The sequence below is a fragment of the Rhipicephalus sanguineus genome, chromosome 1 (assembly GCF_013339695.2).
Source record: "Rhipicephalus sanguineus isolate Rsan-2018 chromosome 1, BIME_Rsan_1.4, whole genome shotgun sequence".
Taxonomy (NCBI): Eukaryota; Metazoa; Arthropoda; class Arachnida; order Ixodida; family Ixodidae; genus Rhipicephalus; species Rhipicephalus sanguineus.
The window spans coordinates 284,806,862-284,829,213 of NC_051176.1; the positions used below are offsets into that span (position 1 = coordinate 284,806,862).

General features: G+C 46.1%; 1 protein-coding gene across 1 annotated transcript in view; it reads left to right on the plus strand.

Moving 5' to 3' along the window:
• The window catches only part of LOC119379167 (MMS19 nucleotide excision repair protein homolog), a 105,098-nt gene that overhangs the window by 57,558 nt on the left and 25,188 nt on the right, over positions 1-22,352 (plus strand). Inside the window, exons 15-19 of the mRNA XM_037648368.2 lie at positions 15,445-15,536; positions 17,020-17,139; positions 18,762-18,981; positions 19,051-19,105; positions 19,950-20,258. Coding sequence (XP_037504296.1) covers positions 15,445-15,536; positions 17,020-17,139; positions 18,762-18,981; positions 19,051-19,105; positions 19,950-20,258 — 796 coding nt within the window. The remainder of the gene's footprint in view (positions 1-15,444; positions 15,537-17,019; positions 17,140-18,761; positions 18,982-19,050; positions 19,106-19,949; positions 20,259-22,352) is intronic.

The window sequence follows — 22,352 nt, forward strand, 5'->3', positions numbered from 1 at the left end:
CCCGCAGTAGCGACTGCGCGCTGCCACGCGCGCATTTTCGGCGGAGCGCGTGCTGCCGGTGATTGCGTTTCCAAGTTGCGAAGAAAGCCATGTCATTCCACAAGTCTGTACGCACCATTCCTATGCCGTGCAGTGCCGCATAAGCCTTGAGAAGATTATAAGCACTGAATTGAACTGTGCTATTGCATATTCAAGGGAAGTGTACCGGCAAAACAAGCTCCAAGCTGTATGCAGATTCAAAGCGTCATTTATTTTGTGCGCCTTATTTTGATTATTGTAGTACAGCAGACAGAGTGGTCCTTACGCATGCAGCAATAATGTTTAGTTGGCTCCTCTCATATCGTCGCGCCCATTCAGTACCTTTAGGAAAGAGCATACTGGAACACCAGCTCATGTGAACACCCGCTATGTTATGCGCATACCGCAAAATATTTAACACGGTGATCGCAATTGTGTATCTGCACTGGTGCTCTCCGATAATCCTACTTGTGGTCTGTGAGCCCGTGGGGCAGCCGCGTGACAGAACGGGTTGTGTATTGTAGATTCATCACATAAATGCACAAATGGCGATTGCATTTGTTATTACTAACTTGATTAGTTTTTATTGCGATAGCAATTATATAGACAATCTCGGCGGATTTTTGCCGTCACCGTCATGTCCCGGATATGTATATGTATGTATATTTAAAAGCCACAAATAAAAGTAATTTAGAAGAAAAAAAATTCTTAAGCGCTCGACCGGGGTTTCGATCCTGCGACCCTCGCTTTGCAGCTCGCTGCCTTGGACAGTTACACGATGCCTCATTCGTTCTCCAGGATACTAACGGCAGAATACAAACACATGCGGCGTTGGACGAAATGCGCGGGACGCCACACGTGGCGAAATTAAAATTATGCGAGACGCAGGTCGTGCTGCATCATTGCCCGCGCTGCGTTTGCGTCGTATCGCTGGCGACCCATGCTAGTATTCCATTTTGGGGGTTATAGCGCCACACCACTCGTGGCCAGTCGGCCAGGGAAAAGAAGAGCGTCCCGTGGCTCGTGGTGGTGTGAGCTAGTGGGAATTTGGCTCTTGTAGACTTATGCCACAGGAGGGAAGAAATAAGACAGCTGAACCAGAATCACAGTATAAACGTTGCACCACAATCAGAATCCTGAGGCTAAAATTACAGCACAAACGCACAAGACACCGGCGAAGAAAAGAAACGTACGACACAAGCGCTTACTAACAACTGCTTTATTCTTTCATGCGCCAATGCATATATATGCCCAAGGCAAACTTACCGCACATACGCACACAACAATAGCTCTTAATCAAAACGTGTAACAAGGATGATAATGTATTAGACATACGAAGACATGAAATCATATTCAGATGGGTGCTGGGACAAAGAAGTAAAGAAGAAGTTAGAAGGACAAAGAAGTACATTTGCGCTCTAATTTTAGCCTCAGGAGTATGTACTAACAGAGCCAAATGAGGTTTTATCTTAGTGACCAGAATCAATGCCCGCAGGGAACGCGAGCCGTGGCGTCCCGTGCCCTGCGGTTTTGTTTGCTGGCCAAAGGAAGGCGCTGCATCGTCTTGGGACAACGCGAGTGCAAAAGTCCGAGAGTGCCTTGCGTTCTACGCATGCGTCCTGTCGACTCGCAAATTTCTTGGATCCCCAATACTAATACTGTTTGGTGTTTTGCCAAAGTTCAGATGTGCGCCTTCGACTTGTACTTTGACATACAGGGCTTGGTCAACCGTGCTCGTGCAATTATCTCTTGAGGGGGAATTTTCTACGTCTCGTGCTTTCACTGCAAAGGTGCGTTGAAGCTATAGACTACACAAAGGTCACTTTGCTCGCTGCAGCGGCCGCGTTTGCGAAAGGAGTGATCTGCTAGCTAGAAGAGCCAAAGTGGGGGTTAGTTGAAGTAACAACTGTGACAGTTTGCGCTCTTCCTATGTATACCTGTGGTATACCTGTGCATTCTTTTTGTGCCTCCTCCTTTGTGTTTGAGCAGTGCGTCGCAAGTGTCGAGCTGTGACAGTTGTTAGTTCGTACTTGTGTGTTTTCTTTTCCTGTGTCCTTTGTGCTTGAGCCACGCGCAGCAAGTTTCTAGCTGCTTGCCGTTCTTCTTGTGACATTCCAGTTCCTTGCTATTGCATTCATTGCTTCGCCCTTGAGGCGAAACTGTGACTTTTTCTGATAAGCCTTTAAAAGTCCTTGTATCTTTTATTGTACGCAGTACTCACCGAAACGAAGACCATTTCTGATCGTTTTATATATGTCGTTCATCCGCTATATGATGAAAAACATTTTTGTAACCTCGCAAAAGTGGCCGCTCAAGCTACTTAACTTTTCCTTTTTATTGCAAACACGTAAAGAGGCCATATTGGTGCAACGGATATTGCAGCATTTCATTCTTTCTAGAAATTGACTACTAGGTACAAAGCCATTGTAGTTGCTAACAACAAAATCTCGCCCGTGTTTCTGAGGCAAAGCAGCACACAAGTGCTGTTAGCCGAAGCAGTGTGTTTATATATATATATATATATATATATATATATATATATATATATATATATATATATATATATATATATATATATATTGCAACAAGCGTGTTCTCCCACAAACACTTGTTATTATTATGTAGAAGGCGTGAGTCAACCAAGCTGGTTCAGGCAGAAACCCGGCGAGCACGAACCACACGAACGTCAACGTCTTCTTTCACGCTGGCACAGAGCTGACACCGATGTGCTCCGGTACAATTACTCTCCGCGCAAAAAGTAGCCATCCTGGCGACCTAAGGAGATGACACGACAGGAGGGTCATAGCACGGCTTTAGCCGTGATACGTGAACTGTTTCACGCCCTCGACAGCGGTGGTCAGATGGTGGGTCGATCGGCTCAATGTCATAGTTGACGGGAGATGTTTGTTGCACCACACGGTATGGGCCGTGGTATTTCGACGAAAGCTTTGTGGAAAGTCCGGGAGTAGTGGACGGGACCCAGAGCCAAACTCGCATTCCCGGCGAATAGTGCGTACTAGATGCAGAGGCGTCGTGACGAGTTTCTTAGCGCCATTGTTCTTGCGCGGTAAACGAGCGAGCGAGCTGACGACACTCTTCGGCATAAGCAGCTGCTTCGGAAACAGGCGTGGCTTCGGAAACATCGGGTCGGTAGGGGAGAATGGTATCCATGGAGCACGAAGGTTCCCGTCTGTATAGAAGGAAGAACGGAGAGAAGCCGGTGGTAGTTTGTGGCGCAGAGTTGTAGGCGTAAGTGACGAAAGGGAGCACGCGGTCCCAATTAGTGTGATCGTCAGACGCGTACATTGCGAGCATATCTCCAAGGGTATGATTAAAGCGTTCCGTCATGCCATTTGTTTGAGGATGGTATGCCGAGGTTGTGCGATGGACAATGCGACATTCCTTTAGCAGTGCGTCGATGGCATTCGAGAGAAACACGCGGCCACGGTCGCTTAGCAATTCACGAGGTGCACCGTGTCTCAAAATCAGGTGGTGAAGAAGAAAGCAGGCAACGTCTTTCACGGTGGTAGCTGGCAGCGCAGATGTTTCTGCGTAGCGTGTGAGATGATCTACGGCGACAATGATCCACCGGTTGCCTTGAGGAGTGTTTGGAAGAGGACCATAAAGATCAATTCCGACGCGGTCGAACGGTCTTGCTGGGCAGGGTAAGGGTTGCAGAGGGCCAGCTGTGCTGTGAGGAGGCGTCTTGCGGCGTTGACACGCAGCACATGACCGAACATACTGGCGAACGTGCCGATACATGCCGCGCCAGTAGTACCTTAGACGAAGGCGGGAGTAAGTCTTGAATACTCCAGCGTGGCCACACTGGGGGTCATCATGGAAGGCAGCGCATATGTCCGAGCGCAAATGACGGGGAATGACAAGCAGCCACCTACGGCCATCCGTCAGGTAATTTCGGCGGTACAGCAATCCTTCACGCACAGCAAAGTGTTTTGCTTGACGACGGAGGGAGCGTGAGGTGGATTCTGGCGAAGGGCGAGAGAGGACGTTGAGCAGGGAGGCGATCCAGGAATCCTTGCTCTGCTCGGCCGGCATGTCAGTGACGCTCAAAGATGATGAATCGCAGGTGGCAGTGGGGAAGCAGACAGGGTCAGGAGGGAGCGGAGAACGTGATAGGGCATCGGCGTCAGAATGTCGGCGTCCCGAGCGATAAACAACACGTATGTCGTATTCTTGAAGGCGTAAAGCCCAACGAGCAAGGCGGCCAGTAGGGTCTTTCAAGGACGATAGCCAGCATAAGGCATGGTGGTCGGTGACAATATCAAACTGGCGTCCGTAAAGATAAGTGCGAAATTTCCCTATAGCCCAAATAATGGCCAAGCATTCCTTTTCGGTTACAGAGTAGTTTGACTCTGCCTTCGTTAGGGTACGGCTGGCATATGCGACAACGTACTCGTCGCAGCCATCCTTGCGTTGAGCGAGAATGGCACCGAGACCGACACCGCTAGCATCCGTGTGGATTTCAGTAGGCGCATTGGGATCGAAGTGGCGGAGTACTGGTGGAGATGTGAGGAGCCGGCGCAACGTCGTAAATGAGTCGTCGCAACGGGAATTCCAGGCCGAGAGCTCAGCGCTGCCGGAAAGAAGCTGCTTCAAGGGAGCGATAATAGAGGCGAAATTACGGATGAAACGGCGGAAATAGGAACACAAGCCGACGAAGCTACGAAGCTCCTTTAGGGTAGTAGGCTTGGGGTACTCGGCAACGGCACGAAGTTTGGCAGGGTCTGGTAGAATTCCTTCTTTTGAGACGACATGGCCTAAAATCGTAAGCTGGCGAGCGCCAAAATGGCATTTCTTCAAGTTTAATTGCAACCCGGCTGCTGTAAGGCACTGAAGAACTTGCTCAAGGCGGTTGAGATGAGTCTCGAAATTAGGAGAAAAGACAACTATGTCGTCCAAATAGCAAAGGCAGATGCGCCACTTAAGTCCCCGGAGAATACTGTCCATCATCCTTTCAAAAGTCGCAGGCGCATTGCAAAGGCCGAAGGGCATTACATTAAATTCATATAAGCCGTCAGGGGTAACAAACGCCGTTTTTGGACGATCTGGTTCAGCCATCGGCACTTGCCAATATCCAGAGCGCAAATCTAGGGAAGAGAAAAATTCTGCACCTTGAAGGCAATCCAGGGCGTCATCAATGCGTGGCAGGGGATAGACATCCTTGCGTGTGATCTTGTTTAGTCGCCGATAATCTATGCAAAATCTGATTAAGCCGTCCTTTTTCCTCACCAAGACGACTGGAGAAGCCCAAGGACTGTGCGATTGCTGAATGACGCCACGTTGCTGCATGTCATCGACGTGTTGAGTGATGACGTCGCGCTCAGCCTGGGAGACTCTGTAGGGACGCTGGCGCAGCGGAGCATGATGACCAGTGTCAATATGGTGAGCAACAACTGACGTGCGTCCCAAGGCAGGTTGGCCGTGGTCGAAGGAGGCGCGGAAACGGTCAAGGAGTTGAGCGACCTGATTGCGCTGATCTTGCGTAAGCGCGGTGTCCACGCTGCGCAACAGTACGACTTCGTCAGGTAGTGAGGGTGCAGCAGCAGACGTGACGGCATTCACGGGCATTAGCGTCGTGTCGGAAGGGGCATCGAAAGGGAAGATGGCATCATAAGCGTCATGACGCCCGATACCTTCGCCTTGCAATAAAGTAGAAGGGCAAGGGAACGGATTGCACACGTAAACGGCACTGGAACCACCGGCAAACGTGAGGACGGCAAACGGGACGACAAGGTTCCGGCGATGAGTGCATTCCTTAGACGGCTAAAGAGGCCGGTCGAATCAGAAACAGAGGTACAAGAAATGGACACCATGGCGACAGAGAAAGCAGAGATGGCGACGTCAGCAGCGACAACCACCTTTTCGGGCGAGCAAGTGATATCTACGGTTGTGGTACTGAACGGAGACAAGGCGAGTTGTGCACGAGCGCAGTCGACAACCGCATCATTAGCAGAAAGGAAGTCCCATCCGAGGATAACTTCATGAGACGCATGTAAAAGGACGACAAAGTCGACTATGTAAAGCACGCCTTGAATCACAACACGAGCAGTGCATGTGGCCGAAGGTTTGACGTGCTGCGAACTCGCTGTGCGTAGGGAAATGTCAAACAGCGGAGTCGTCACTTTTTTCAGTTTGCGGCACAGCACTTCACTGATTACACAAACAGCGGCGCCTGTGTCGACAAGAGCGTTTGTGGCGAAACTGTCGACAAACACCACAATCTCGTTAGGGGGCGAAAGATGAGGCCTTGAAAATTTCGTCGGTGGCGCAGTTCTTGCCTCAGGAACTGCGACTGCTAGTTTTCCTCCTGGGCGTGGTTAGAACGGCGAAGCATGGGGGAAATAGACCGGCGGCGGGGCGAAGGAGATCGACGTGAGGTGAAGTCAGTTCGACGTGAGGCGAAGTCGGGTCGACGTGAGCGGGAGTCAGGCGCATCAGGTGTAGCATGGGGTTCTGGTTGCTGAGGGATGTAGCCGGAGGGCTGAGCATCACGAAAATAGAGTCCACGGCGGCGACAATAGCGAGCAACGTGCCCCGGAATACCGCAGGCGAAGCAGACGGGCCGGTTATCCGGAGTACGCCAAGGATTCACAGGTGCTCGGGGAGGCGAGAAGGGTATATTTAGCGGGTGTACCGGAAGTGGCGACCTGTAGTAGTTGGTGGTTGGGCCGAATGAAGAGGGCGTTGGTTGGGCACGAGCTCGGGTGACGGCTTCGGCATAAGTAAGCGGCGCAGCAACTTGTGCTGGCGGCACCGGCGAAGGGAGAGCCTCGGCAACTTGTGTCTGGATAGCACGACGAAGTGAGTGGTCCAGTGCAGTGGGGGGCTCGTTGATGGTGGCCACAAGGGAGATCTGACGAGCAACTTCCTCACGGATGTATTGCTGAATTTGTGGCAGCAATGCGGTGTAGTCAGCACCAATACTCCTGGACCCCAGAGCTGAAAGGTCCGCTGTTTGTGTGTTAGCGCGACGTGTAGAAATTCGCTGCTTGCGCAGCTCATCAAAACTTTGGCAGAGCTGAATTACATCAGTCACGGTCTGTGGGTTTTTGGCCACAAGCATATGAAAGGCGTCATCGTCAATGCCTTTCATTATATGTCGGATTCTGTCAGGCTCCGACATACTCGCATCCACACGCCTGCAGAGGCCGATGACATCCTCAATGTAGTTCGTAAAGAGAAACTGGCCACCCTGTATACAAAGTGTCTCTCGATAGGGAGGATACCAGAATCTTGGAAGAATGCCAACATCATCTTGATCCATAAGAAAGGGGACGTCAAGGACCTGAAAAATTACAGGCCCATCAGCTTACTGTCCGTTGTCTACAAGCTATTTACAAAAGTAATTGCTAACAGAATTAATACGACATTAGAGTTTAATCAACCAAGGGGCCAGGCAGGATTTCGTACAGGCTTCTCAACAATAGACCATATTCATACTATCAATCAGGTGATAGAGAAATGCGCGGAATACAACCAACCTCTATACATAGCCTTCATAGATTACGAGAAGGCATTTGATTCGGTGAAGACATCAGCAGTCATGCAAGCACTGCGGAATCAGGACATCGACGAAGCCTATATAAACATAATGGAAGAAATCTACAGCGCATCCACAGCCACTATAGTCCTTCATAAAGAAAGCGACAGAATCCCAATAAAGAAGGGCGTACGACAGGGAGACACGATCTCTCCAATGCTATTCACCGCGTGTTTACAGGAGGTTTTCAGGGTCCTAGATTGGGAAGAATTAGGGATAAGAGTTAATGGAGAGTATCTCAGTAACCTGCGATTCGCTGATGACATTGCATTGATGAGTAACGCGGGAGACGAATTACAGCTCATGATTACTGAACTGGATACGGAAAGTAGAAGAGTAGGTCTGAAAATTAATATGCATAAAACTAAAGTAATGTGGAACAATCTTGGCAGAGAACAGCGCTTTGCGATAGGTGGCGAGACGCTGGAAGTTGTAAAGGAGTACGTCTACTTAGGACAGGTAGTAACCGCGGAGCCGAACCATGAGAGTGAAATAACTAGAAGAATAAGGATGGGATGGGGCTCATTCGGCAAGCATTATCAAATCATGAATGGTAGTCTACCACTATCTCTCAAGAGGAAGGTATATAACAGCTGCATCTTACCGGTACTTACCTACGGAGCAGAAACCTGGAGACTTACAAAGAGGGTTCAACTTAAATTGAGGACGACGCAGCGAGCGATGGAAAGGAAAATGATAGGTGTAACCTTAAGAGACTGGAAGAGAGCAGAGTGGGCCAGGGAACAAACGGGGGTAAAGGATATCATAGTTGAAATTAAGAAGAAGAAATGGATATGGGCCGGGCACGTAGCACGTCGGCAGGATAACCGGTGGTCATTAAGGGTAACTGACTGGATTCCAAGACATGGCAAACACGTGAGGGGGAGACAGAAAATTAGGTGAGTAGATGAGATTAAGAAGTTTGCAGGTATAACGTGGCAGCAGAAAGCACAGGACCGGGTTGACTGGCGGAACATGGGAGAGGCCTTTGCCCTGCAGTGGGCGTAGACAGGCTGATGATGATGATGATGATGAGGTTGGCCAAATCATTCAAGTAGAAGATGACGTGAGTCAGCTTCGCAGGGTCATCCCACTTGTTAATCGCGCTGGCACGTTCGTAGTCTGCCAGCCAGTCCTCGACATCACGATCTTCAGTGCCGCTGTAGACTGGAGGGTCGCGCAGACGAAATACACCAGAGCACATGACAGACGGGGGGGTGGAAGAGGCTTGTGAGGGATCGACGCGCTCGGTCATTCTGGAATCGGATGGTAGCATATGGCTGCGGAGCTCCAGGGCGTGGTAGGGGACTACCCAGCGACTCCACCAAATGCAACAAGCGTGTTCTCCCACAAACACTTGTTATTATTATGTAGAAGGCGTGAGTCAACCAAGCTGGTTCAGGCAGAAACCCGGCGAGCATGAACCACACGAACGTCAATGTCTTCTTTCACGCTGGCACAGAGCTGACACCAATATGCTCCGGTACAATATATATGTGTGTGTGTGTGTGTGTGTGTGTGTGTGTGTGTGTGTGTGTGTGTGTGTGTGTGTGTGTGTGTGTGTGTGTGTGTGTGTGTGTGTGTGTGTGTGCGCGCGCGCGCGTGCGCGCGTGCGTGCGTGCGTACTGGTACGCATCTTCATTTCCACAAATTTTAACAATGTGGCTTTTATGTTGCTCTGGAATGACATTGGAAAGAAATAAACAGCAGTCGTGTTTTTTGTTTCACACTGTTCTATTTTCGGAAACCGCAGGACCAGGAAAACAGCGCACCTCAAACTTGGGGAGATCTTATGTGCAAAAATGGAACAGTGAAGCTAACAAATGTGAACGCACCTTTCTTGTTTTGCCTTTGTGCATTGGTAATAGCTTGACGAGGGCTAGTCGGTTCATAATTAGAGCAGAGAATAAAACAGCGCGATGAGAACAAGGACAACAAAGGAACGAAGCTCTTGTCCTATCATTTTGGTTACCTTGTTGTCCTTGTTCTTGTCGCGGTGTTCCGTTGTCTGCCCTTGTGCAGTTCACCCCAAGAATCGTTTATCTAGAAGCCCAGCTTAAAATCCGTTTTCGGGGGGACACGCCCATTTTCGGGTGGTTTTCATGCCAAACTTGGGTTGACATGAATTAGTCCATGCTGGTTGTGTTGTTTATAAACACCTCTCTCATATGCACACACGTATTGAAGCAGGGTGACTAATTCGACTTTTTTTTTGCGTTTATTTTCATGCCGAGGTCGCAGAAGTCCTCATCATAAATGTTCTGCGGGATTATGGTGCCATTGCTTTTTACCAGTCAGGCATGGCTAACTAATTTATCTTCAACCTTTTATTTTCTTGACCATCTGGGCATTACCATTGCCTATAAGGTGGCTTTCTTGGCCAGTCTCTTGACAAACGTGCTCTACACCATCTCCACCGACCCAGTGAGACCACGACCCGCAGTTCAATATAACGCTAGAGCAAGCGCAGTCCGAGGTTAGTGTGCAAGCACGCTCAGATAAGCACCGTGAGCATGAGCACGCGCACTGCTGCTCAGCACAGCGCGAGAGGAGAATGCGCGCACTAGCGCCTTGAAGAGCGCATGCGTAGCGCGAGCAGAAAATGAGAGGGGGGAGAGAGAGAAAGCACGCGCTTGCGTGCAGCGAGACAGAATGCGCACAGCCGCAATGTAAACAAACTGCCAGCGGAGTGCCGCATGCGACCGCATAACGAGATTTCCGGAAAGGGGCGCTTCTCAGAAGGGCGCAGCAATGCCCCCTGGTACAGGTTTTCTTGTCTATAGTGATCCATGAGCTGCCTTTCATTTTGGTTGTGAACCACTGCCACATGTGTCTTTGGTGCCTCTGACATCAGTGGTGCAATTATGTACGCGTTCTTAAGACAGACGGAGGCAGTCCGTGCTTAACGTGACAAACTGTGCTGTGATGTTTTATCATGTGAGCCGTTTGAATTTTAATAGTGGTGGAGACATGAATAGAAGCATTGCTTGAAACAGGGTAGTGGCTAGCACCACCACTAAACGTTTCGCAAAAACTGCGACGTCACCTAGCACCATTTCAAGACATTAACCGCAATGATTTGTTTCAGACGTTCTGCATTCCAAATTGAACCTTTTGAAAAGTAACACCGACACATTTGGGTACTCAGTGATAATAGTCAAACATTTCTCGACATGTTAGAAATGCTTCTCAACCTTTTATACGGTCCCCTTCCACTATTATATGGTCCCCTTCCGCTTCTCTCATTGGCTGTTTGCTTCCTCTTGTTCTCGCGAACCAGTTTGTCACGTTAAGCACGAATCACCTCCATCCGTTTAAAGAACGCGTACATAATCGCGCCATAGATGAGCTGTTAGCTTGTCAAAATCTCAGAGGCCATGATCCATACTCAAAGCTCAGGTGTGCCTTTGATTTAGGCTGCAAGTCCAAATTAACTGAAGCATGGCCATGGCTGAACCTACTGCTGTTTTCCACTTCTACGGGTGGAGAGCTTGATTTAACTGAAGTGCAACCGAATCTGTGCGAATTAAAGAGCGTTTCCTATCCTAGAAAGATGCATGCTTTGTTTGGATGGGACCACAAGTTGTGTCCAAACGAACTGGAATGCCAAATTAACGGGGCTAAAACGAACGAGGTTTTATTGTAAATTGAATTACGCATTGCATGTTAAACTGTACGCAACCAACAGCAGGCTGGCATAGTTAGTGCGCTCTGGCGTGTGATGAAATGAAATCACACCCACAGCAATGGCTCCCTTGAAGTAGCGGAAGCCAATCTCTAAGGTCGTGCTTTTGTGTGCTGAAAGCACGGGAGGCAATTGCAATAGTCGGAAACATGTCAGGGTCACCATTTTATTTAACGAGTGTGTCTTGACAGTGAGTTTGAGATGGTAGTTTCTGCAGGTGTTATCTTGTTTGTGCTTATCATGCAAGTGGAAGAAATGCGATTACCACAATTCAGTGGTGACTTTGCTGCGTTGTTGTGTGCCTGAGCAGGCGTAAAAAATTATCTGATGTAGTTTTAGAATATTTTGGTGCAGACGACATAGCAGTGGCACTATGCTTCCTGACATCGCAGTGCATGTCAAAATGGTGGTCACTGCCTGTGAGAGGGTCTTGGAGGTGGCAATTTCAAATTGCAACTTCAAGTTAAAACGGCCCAGTTTTTTGTGTGCAGGACCATATTGGTGTCTCTGCTATTAATTACAAACTGAGAATACTTGAATGACCTTGTGTTGGAACTTCAATGAGCTGCGCAAGGAGATGCAGTATATGCAATGCTAGGAAATGGGTATGCTTTGCAACTGGCTGACTTCGATATTGCAGTTGGGACATGCATTCTATATAGTAGATTTTTTAACAACACAAATCAAGTAACTTAAAGAACTGTGAACGGAGTGCTAATTGACAACCAAATGCTATTTTATGAAGTAGCATGTATACACCAGGGGTGAGACAGCTGCGCATATTGCGCATTTTTTATACAATTCCGTTTTCCTGTACCAAGCTGCTCCAAAAGCATGAAAATCGCAAAAATTGCGCCGAACTGCTCCAAAACAGCCTCGAAAACCAGTATTTCGACGCCCACGTTAGCTTCGTGGGGAAAAAGGCTGAGTTGTCAACATCAGCTGGCAGTGGACTGATGCGAAGCGCCTTTGTGTCGTTCCCCAATAAAAACGAGCACTATGGTTATAACGGCGCTATGCCCGCAGTACCATACGCAGTAGTCAGTGCGAGATAGCCAATGTGGCGAGGTATCTTGGCGCCCGCGCCGCGCTCTTGAAGGCGGTCCCGCACGAGGGGGCAGCGAACGGCAGTAGTGTGCCTTTGTTCCTTGGTTCTCGCTTGTTCAAAGCGTGCAGTAGGTTTGACGCTACGCCAACCGCACGGCCGGGCTGAAGGCGCTTATTGTGATGACCTGCTTACAAACACTGACCTACAGGAAGCTCTGGAGAAGCTTGAAAAGCTAAATGAGCAGATCTACAAAAAAAATTAGTTTCACCGCAAGTGTAGCAATGAGTGCGATAGCATCAAATTGTAATGTTATATGAAGTAAGGCTGTCAGCTAACTAACACTTATGGATCCGATCTCGCGTAACTACAAAACGCTGGTGTAAGAGAATATGGCTGCTCAAAGGAGAGAAGCGTCGAGATCACAGCACTTAGAAGGGTATACGAACCGTCTGTGATGCCAGCGGAGATAATGCGCGTGCCAGCGATCACGACTGCGCCCCTAATGTCAAAGTCTACAGTTGCTGCTCGAGCCACCCCCCCCCCCTCACACACACACACACACACACAATCAACGGCAGGCCTGGCATGCGGTGTTATGTTATTGCATGCGCCCTCTGCACAACGGGGATCGGTCGGCTCTCTTCATCTCTGCCTCGGCCGCGTTCGCGTTCGTTGCCCTCGCTCACGCGCTTTTACCCAAGGATAAAACACATGATGCGCGAGGGATGTTATCGATTTGAACTTTATATGGAACATGACAGCGATGCCGATGGAAAAACCTGTTCAGAATGTCCATATGATTGCTATCGCAATAAAAGCCAAAGCAGTAATCTGCTAAATTATATTGCTGATCTTAAAAAGGCCTACTGCTATGTAACTGCAATTCTTGTGCAAACACATTTTTTTAATGTTTTTTTTTACATTTTTGTGAAGTGAACCTAGTTTGCAGAACCTTTTTTTTTTTTTTTCAGTTATTTCATGTGTTTCTTACTCGGGCTAGATAGGTCACATAGTATTTAAAGAGGTAGTACTGTTCATAACTGGTGATACATTCTCATAAAGCTGCTTCGGTGTTACGTCTATCCTAGGCCAATTTAAATATGTACTTGTCCCCCCAAGTTGCTACAAATCTGTTTTTCAAGCTCCTGAGATGGCATAAAAAATTCTGCTAACTGCTCCAAATCAGGGTTCTTCTGCTGCAAAATAGAAATTTTGCTGCTCCAAAAACTGCTCCCAAATCAATTTCAGCCATCTCACCCCTGATACACACATAGAAGGTGTGCACAAAAAAAGAAAAAGATCAACATGAATTGGTATAGTACAGTAATTGATTTCTTTTCGAAGCAGTGACAGTTCTGGGGAACTGATTCATCTGTCACCATGCGCCAATATGCAGCGAAATTTAAATATCATGGGGGCTTGCTGTTTGTGGCACTTCTTTATTTTAATTTTCAAAGTTAAAGAGTGACCTTTAACATTGCGTGAGAAGCTGAGTATAAGGGAATTGCTTTTTAAAGGGGCATGTTGCCATAGACAGCTATTGATACATCTTTCAGTTTGCCCATTGTCACAGCAACTGCATATGAGCAGAATGTCATGTACAAATGTGCACAAAATTCAACAAAATGTTGAGCGTGTTTATTTGAATAAGGCTATATTTTTTAAAATTTTCTTTTCTTGCTATTGTCCCAATTCATTTGTAATTTTCCGTGTAAATTTTTGGAAGCCTTCACATTGAAAAGCTGCCATGGTTGTTTTGTTTTTTCTTCTTACAGCCTTTTATTCTTGCCCTCATTATGTAGAAGATTGGTCGTGTAGCCAGCATCTCACAACCTGTTAATTTGTGATGAAAAGTTTATGCTGAGTACTCGCACAAGCGCATTCAAGCACTTGGTCAGACCACTTACAAATAGAGACTAATGTCTACCACTGCAAATGATTGGCTACCAAATACAAAAATACGTTTATAACTGGTGTCTCACACATTTACGTTGTGCTGTGCCCTACTTATCAATTTCTAAAGTCCTTGACACACTGAGAGTATGTGCGCTCTTGTTGCCTATCAGAATAAAGTATGAACATGTGGCAAATGCTTTATGTGCTGTGATAGCGCGTTCTTAATCTGCAGTGTTCTTTGTGCTGTGACTGAATATGGCTCTTGAGCTATGATGCATACTATATATATTGTGAAGTGACATATGCCATGCAAAATATGCTCATGTACCTCAAAAGATATGAAAAAGTCACAGTTTCGCCGCAAGGGCGAAGCAGTGAATGCGATAGCAAGAAATTGGAATGTCACACGAAGAACGACAAGCAGCTCGATACTTGCAGCGCACCACTGAAGCACAAAGAAGGACGCCCGAAAAGAACGCACAGGTATACACAGGACAAGCGTGAACTAAGAACTGTCACAGTTGTTATGTCTTTGTGTTTGAGCAACATGCTGCAAATGTCGACAATGGAGAATCGGATGCTCTTAGATATTTCTTTTGCTTTTAAACTGCGGCACATGGAGTGACCCCTCTGCGTCTCCTGCCACACTAGGGCGTCTGACGCAAGGCGTGCCCGGTGTCATTTTTTTTTTTTCGCTCCTCATCGCGAGTGGATACAGAAAAGCCACTTTATCGTGCGCGTCTCAAGGGCATTTTTCAAATTGAAAGAAAATGTAGGAGCGTTGCGTTATAGAAAACACGCTCAAGCTGCTCCAAGATCTTCGTACCACCAGCGGTAAATGGTGTATATAAATAGCTCGCTGTCATTTCGCCAGCGCATGAATAGCGCGGGGTTCAGTTGTCTAATGTAGTGCGCTGGGGAGCGAGGGGTTGCTGGTTCAAACCCCTGGTCGGGTGCTTCGGAATTTTTTCTTCTGCTTTATTTTTCTTTGTGCCTTTTTTTATATATATATACATACATATACATATCTGGGACATGATGTCAACGGCGACGGCAAAAATCCGCCGAGAGTGTCCATGTAATTGCTATCGCAATAAAAAGTTTTTTAATATGCACAAATGTTGTGGGTGAAATTATTCCACATATTCATTTGTGAAACTGTTTTAATATATAAAAACCTAGACCACTTTTTCTTTGTACTTTGAGTGGCTGCTTACTGGCTTGCTGTCTTTTCAGGGATGAACATGTTTTCCTACTGGCTACAGCTGCAAGTGAAGCTCTCTTACCGGACACTGTGTGGTGCAGAATAAGAGAGGAAATTGACAGAGGTACAAAATAATTTTATGGCACTGACTACGTTGACGGGGCCCGTCAGCGCAGTACTGTCGTAAAAGTGACGGGGCCCGTCATAATTGCGACGTACTTATAGTGACGGGCCCCATCATCGTAAAGCAGTGACTACGGTGACGGGGCCCGTCAGCGCAGTACCATCGTAAAAGTGACGGGGCCCCTTTGGTCGTTTTAGACGCCCTCGTCGTGTGGCGTTCGTGGTGTAGTTGGTTGGCGCGCTATGGAGTGTGCGGGCTGCAGGTCGTCAGTTCAATTCCTCCAGTTTTCTTTCCTTCTTTTTTTTTTTTGTCAGGTTATGCGTCAACGTCAACATTACTGCTCTGATGGAGTCGTAACTTTTTTGTTCATGTCTGCGGCGGTTAGACAGCCCTAGTGTTCGGATGATGCGTTGTTCCTATGCGACCTCGGTTCTAATCGCGCTGAATAAGAAAATTTTTCCAGTTTTTCTTTTTTTTTTAGTATTGTTTCACAATACCGTCCCGAGCTTCCAGCTAGTCAACAATAGTTACTCATTCGTGGTAGCACGGCTCAGTGTGGGAGAGCGGAGCCCATTAATCAGCATGTCGCTGTGCCGCTGACGGTCATGCGCTGCGCAGCCAGTTACAGGGACGCCATGGGCCAGCGAGGACAGCCAGTCAAATCAGCAATGTTCCCTCCGAGATGTCTTTCGACCATGGAAAGCAATTCTAGAAAAAATCCAGGAAGACTTTAGGCGCAGGTGGCTGTTTTGGTCGGCGGTGCACGACAGTATGAAAACATTTCGGTGGGGGGGGGAGCAGCGACGCAGCGACGTTGGCGACATGCTGATTAACGGGCTCCGCTCTCCCACGCGTAGTCGAGCTACCACGAATGAGTAACTATTGTTGACTAGCCGGAAGCTCGGGACGGTATTGTGAAACAATACTGAAAAAAGAAAAAAAACTGGAAAAATTTTCTTATTCAGCACGATTAGAACCGAGGTCGCATAGGAACAACGCATCATCCGAACGCTAGGGCTGTCTAACCGCCGCAGACATGAACGAAAAAGTTTTTGACTCCGTCAGAGCAGTAACGTTGACGTTGACGCATAATCTGACAAAAAAAAATCGAACTCATGACCTGCAGCTCTAACACTCCATGGAGAGCGCTCCAACCAACTATGCCACAAACACCACACGACGAGGGCGTCTAAAACGACCAAAAATCTACGGTAAAGAGGCCCCGTCACTTTTACGATGGTACTGCGCTGACGGGCCCCGTCACCGCTGCTTTACGATGACGGGGCCCCTCACTATAAGTACGTCACTATCATGATGGGCCCCGTCACTATTACAATTTACACTACAGTGACGGGCCCCGTCACTTTTACGACGGTACTGCGCTGACGGGCCTTGTCACCGTAGTGAGTGCCAAATTTTATATCCATTGATGTTTGCCAACATCTGAAGCTCAGTTTTTCACTTCCACATTTTGTTTACTTAGGTTTATGCACTGGCAAGCTGGAACGAATTTTGAGAGTGACCATTGCATGTGCTGGCAGCACATTGTCTCTGTCTAAATTGCTGCCGTATCTTGAAGACTGTTTTCTGTCTTATATACAAGGTGAGCACCTATCACTAAAGAAGCTGTGTTCTCTATATTCTAAGAGATCATTTATTATGCACTGGACTACGTAGAGACACGTTGTACAATAGGGTCGAAGAAAACATAGCATGAACATTATTACAGATCATATTTCCTGTTTTTGTCCATTTTGTCATTGCACAACAATGATCTGAACTTCTAAAACTCTGTCTTGAAGAATAAGAGTAAAAAAAACCTATAAAGACAGAAAGGATGCCCCAAAAATGTATTCGTTTTTGTTGATGTTCTGTTTGTACCGTAAGCATGTTTGCACTCATATTCTTAGCATCCAACTTTCTCAGTATTACATACGTCAGCCCATTCATACTTTTGTTGATACTTGGTGCACGCTGTGTATGTACGACTGGGCAACATATACAGATGCTCTTATGGGAGTGTTCGGAAGTGCTGCGCTGGATTTTGATTTGTATGCACCCGAATAATTTGTAAATATTTCTGCTTTTGATATACAGCTTACACTGTGAAACGGTAAGGTTGGACCTTTGGTGCTAGAGTGACAGTGGTTGACGTGTCTGTTTCAGTACATTTCAAGAGGAGGACCATGACTGTTGCAGCCACTGAATGCTACTGTTCCAAAATTTTTCATACGTTGCAGTTTACTCGAGATGTTTTTAAACGAGTCTGCTTAATCCTTGAAGTGCCAGGTTCTTGAGCAGCAAAACTCTGAGGCCGTGATCCAAACTCCATGGATGTGGTTTCTTGACCATCTGGTCACTACTGTCGCCAATAGGGTGGCTTTCTTGGCCAGTCTTTTGACAAACGTGCTCTACACCGTCTCCACCGACCCCGTGAGAAACCACTAATCTCAAAACCACATGCTCATTGTTGTTTTTTTTTTTTGTGTTGAATGTGAATGTCATGTCCCTAACAAAGTATGTACCAGTTCTTCAAAACATCTACTACTTTGATGATTACACATTTCATCCTCGAGGTTTTTTTCTTAATAGCAGGTCTTCCTCTAGTGTTTGCCTCAGGTCACATACAGTGAAAAAGAAGGACTCTTGTTCGGATTTTACTGGGCTACAAGACGGCAGTTGGGCTTGTTTGTTGATGATCATTGTGGAGACGTGCATGACGGCACACTTCAAGCTCTGTCCGTACTTTCCAAGTTTTATTACTTCAGTTGAACGCCTTTATAAGAGACACTGATGCAACAGACAAATGGGTATAGGCGACACTGGTGTGCCTACATTGAAATAGGGGTTGATCAGAAAATGCGATCTACCCTGCTTATTCCTTGCTGTTGTACCCTGCTTATAAGAGACACCCCATATAAAAGACAAGAATTCCTCCTCGGTGCATGTCTCTTATAAAAGGGTTGTTCAACTTATATAAGGTTATGATAATCCAGTTTTATTGTGGCCTACATATGTTGGATTGTTAAAGGTACATTCTTGCTAACATCTGGGACATGTAACAAAATAAAGCCAAATACTCACAAACTGTAGTAAATAAATAAATAAATAAACACACACGCGCCCGCACACACACGCACACATGCGCACACGTGTGCACCTGGCAAACTGAAAAAGTTGATCACATGAATTGCTGATTACTTTTTAACGTTTCCACCTTGCCAGATGTTGAGATCTACTACCGGAACCATCTAGCAAAATGCCTAACAGGAATCGCTAATCTAGCAGAAGCATATGGAGTGAGTTTTGATCACACATCACTATTGAAGAACACTGTGATTGCCTGGATGGACACGGTGAAAAGTGGGCATAAAAATGAGAGTTCCGAAAGCTTTGCTGATGTTGCGGACCTGTTGGAGAAACTTTCCGAAATATGCAGTATCAGGCGAGTTCAAATGTTTTTTATGTGTTTTTAATTTGTACTGAAGCTAACAATTTTTTTTGTTCATTGCAGCGATATGCAAAATATCATTGCCTACGTTGAAGAAGCATGCATAGACACATCACTTGTAAGTGTTATGATAGTGCAATTATACAAAAATGCCAAAAATTTGGTTCAGCTTTGTTGGGCTGGCTGTATCTTTCGACAGTGTAATATGACCTAATAAACAAAAAAGAAGAATATTTGGAGGTAGACAAACTTGAAGGTTACTCAACATACTTTGTAGACTGCTGGAGTTATGGCTTGGACAAGTTGGTTCATTGTGCAAAGAAGGGAAAACAGCGCTGAATTTTGGAGAAACTTTCTGAAATATGCAGCATATGTTTTGACAAATAAGTTTTGACTGTCATATAAATGTGCCCGCATAACAAAAATAAAGATCAGTTGTAAATCAGCATCTGTCGTCATCTGTCTTCTATTGTGTTCGTCTAAAATTCAGCACTGTTTTCTTTTCTTTGCTTTGTGAATGACTGAGATAATTCATTTGGCTGCACTCTCACTATTTCATAAAAGGCACAGTAATTCAATTGAAAGAAATATAATGAAGGTTTCGAGTGCAAATCTCACAAAAAAAATCCAATCTGTTTTAAACTGTTTGAGCTCCATATGTCTCGTCCTCCAACTTCTTGAAGAAAAGCCAGCTTTATTGGCAGTGTTCAAGAAACAAACTGAAAATTGAACCTCACTGTACTGAATGAAAATGTAATGAATTATCAGAAATAATAAATTATCTAATAGAATGAACATGTGTTTTTGTGCTACTTTTTTTTATGATGAGGTTGGACTAAGCCATCAGTCGTTTAATCCATACAGTGATTACACAGTATGCGTTTTACTGCACTGAAATCTGGTGCACTCTGTTCCTTAGCCTTTGCCTGTTCATTTGTGTGCCCATTCTGTTCAACTTGCAGGCCAACACCTCACTCCTCTTGCTGAGGTGTATCATCTGCCATGCACATCCAGAAGCCCTGTGTACCACCAGCTGGCGCTTTGTGCAGCTGCTGATCGACACCCATTGCCAGCGTGAAAGTGAACACATACCACAGTGCTTAGCTGGCTACGTGAATAAGCTGCCAGATGCCATCCTAGAGGAGACCTTGGGCTGTTTTTGGCCTTGCCTTGAGCCCGAGTGGACAGTAGCAAAGACTGAACTGCTGTTGTGGGTGACCAAAGCACTTTTGTTGAGGGGATACCCAGACTTGATTCCATGTACAATGTTGGTAAGTCTCCAGTCTATTAAGTTTTATATATTTTATGTACTTTTTGTCACATCAATTAAGGCATCACAGCTGAAGAGGAAGCTATGTTAAGTGCAACCAGTTGCCACAATGACCCTAGATAACTGTACACATTCCACACAAGTGGCAAACTAAACACTCAGGGTATTGAACCAGAACTGACTGAAATTGAAAAGCAACTCTGTTATTTTTTATGGAACCATAACTGGTCTTGGAACATTGGAACGAAACTGAAACAAAGAGTAACAATTAGGGGTGTGCGAATATTCGAAATTTCGAATATTTTTCGAATAGTGTTTGCTGTTCGATTCGATTCGCACTGAAATTTTACTATTCGAACTATTCGAACTTCCCAAAGACAAATGCAGTCAACGTCCGGTTGAAAGTGACCCCTTCAGATTTTCAATATGCTTCACCTCATCACACCTCCGTATTGCGGCAAAGCTGCCTTTCAAGTTCCGTTACGGTCGAACTTGGGCAAGAGACAATCAACGTCTGATTGGAAGTGGTCCCTAGATTTTCAACATGCTTCACCTCCTCACACCTCCGTATTGCGGCAAAGCTGCCTTTCAAGCTCAGTTACGGTCGAACTTAGCCAAGAGACAGTCAACGTCCGTTTGGAAGTGGTCCCTAGATTTTCAATATGCTTCACCTCATCACATCCCCGTATTGCGGCAAAGCTGCCTTTCAAGCTCCGCTTGAAAGGCAGCTGGTTCCAATATGGAGATGAAAGATGTGGCAGAGTTGGGGGCTCAATTAATGCTGTTTTGGACCTGAAATTTGGGCGGGTAGTCCGAAAAATCGGACGCCGAAGCTTTTTAGCAACCAAAATTTCAGATGTTCTTATATATCGACGTCTACGAGGCAGATTTGAAACTCCGGACTTGAAGGGAGCACACCCTTGTCCGCCACATCAGTTGGGTTTCCACAGCAGTTGAAAGAGGAGGAGAGGCTGAGGAAATTGCATCTCTGCCTATCACGTGTAAAGTGTTGTCGGCAACACTTTGGTTGCACCAGATCATGTATATAAATACAATTCGGCCTCTACATTGCCTCACTCTTGATAAGAAAGACAACTATGAAATATGACCCCACCAGCGCTTCATCAACCGAGCGAAAAGAAACACTTTCATGTTGCGATCTCACAAGAACATACTTAGGGATTCTCTGCAACTTTTTCTGTAATTTCACTTCGAATTATTCCAAAAATGTTCGAGAAATATTCGAAAATTATTCGAAATTATTCGATTCGATTCGCACTCAATCTTTATTATTCGAATTCGCTTCGCACCCAAAATTTTGCTATTCGCACAGTTCTAGTAACAATCTTTGGTTTTGATTGGCGGCCTTCACTCAATCTTTTCGTCAGTGAATTCACTGTAAAAAATAAAATGAAAGTATGTGAATTTTAGCAACCTACGTTTTCTGTTTCTCGCCTTCTTGTATTTTCTTATTTTCTTTGGACATTTTCTGTAATTTAACTGGAAAAAAATTGCTTACATTGTTCATGCCCTGTGGGAACAGTATTTACTTTCCTTCTGATTGCAGTTTCCAGCGAACACGAAACAAATGTTGCATTGCAGCTGTTACAGAACATACTGTAGTTAGATACAACTTTAGAAGTCTGCAGCATTTCCTCCTCAAAGGCAGGTCCACACAAGCCTGCACCAATGGGCGCGCACTCTAGACTGATGTCATGAGCAAGACAGCTGGCAACCTTGCCTCCGGAGAACATTGCCAAGTGCATGAGTGGGACTATTTCTTTAGTCGCGGAGGTGATCGGCTGCCGAGCTTCGGTCATCTGGGCGGAACTTCTCCGGACTTCTTAAAGGGACACTAAAGGCAAATAACAATTTATGTCAGAGTGAAAGCTCAGTGTATGACAACATCTCAAACGGCAATATTACCAACAGCAGTGCCCTACTTACCGAGAAATTAAGCTGAATGCATCACACGACGAGCGCCACGAGCGGGACATTTTGGAAATGATCCGATTGACGTGAGAGAGTCCGACTAAAATTAATCACTCGTATAATCAAACTAGCTGCAATAAAAAAAGAACCTTCCATGCATCAA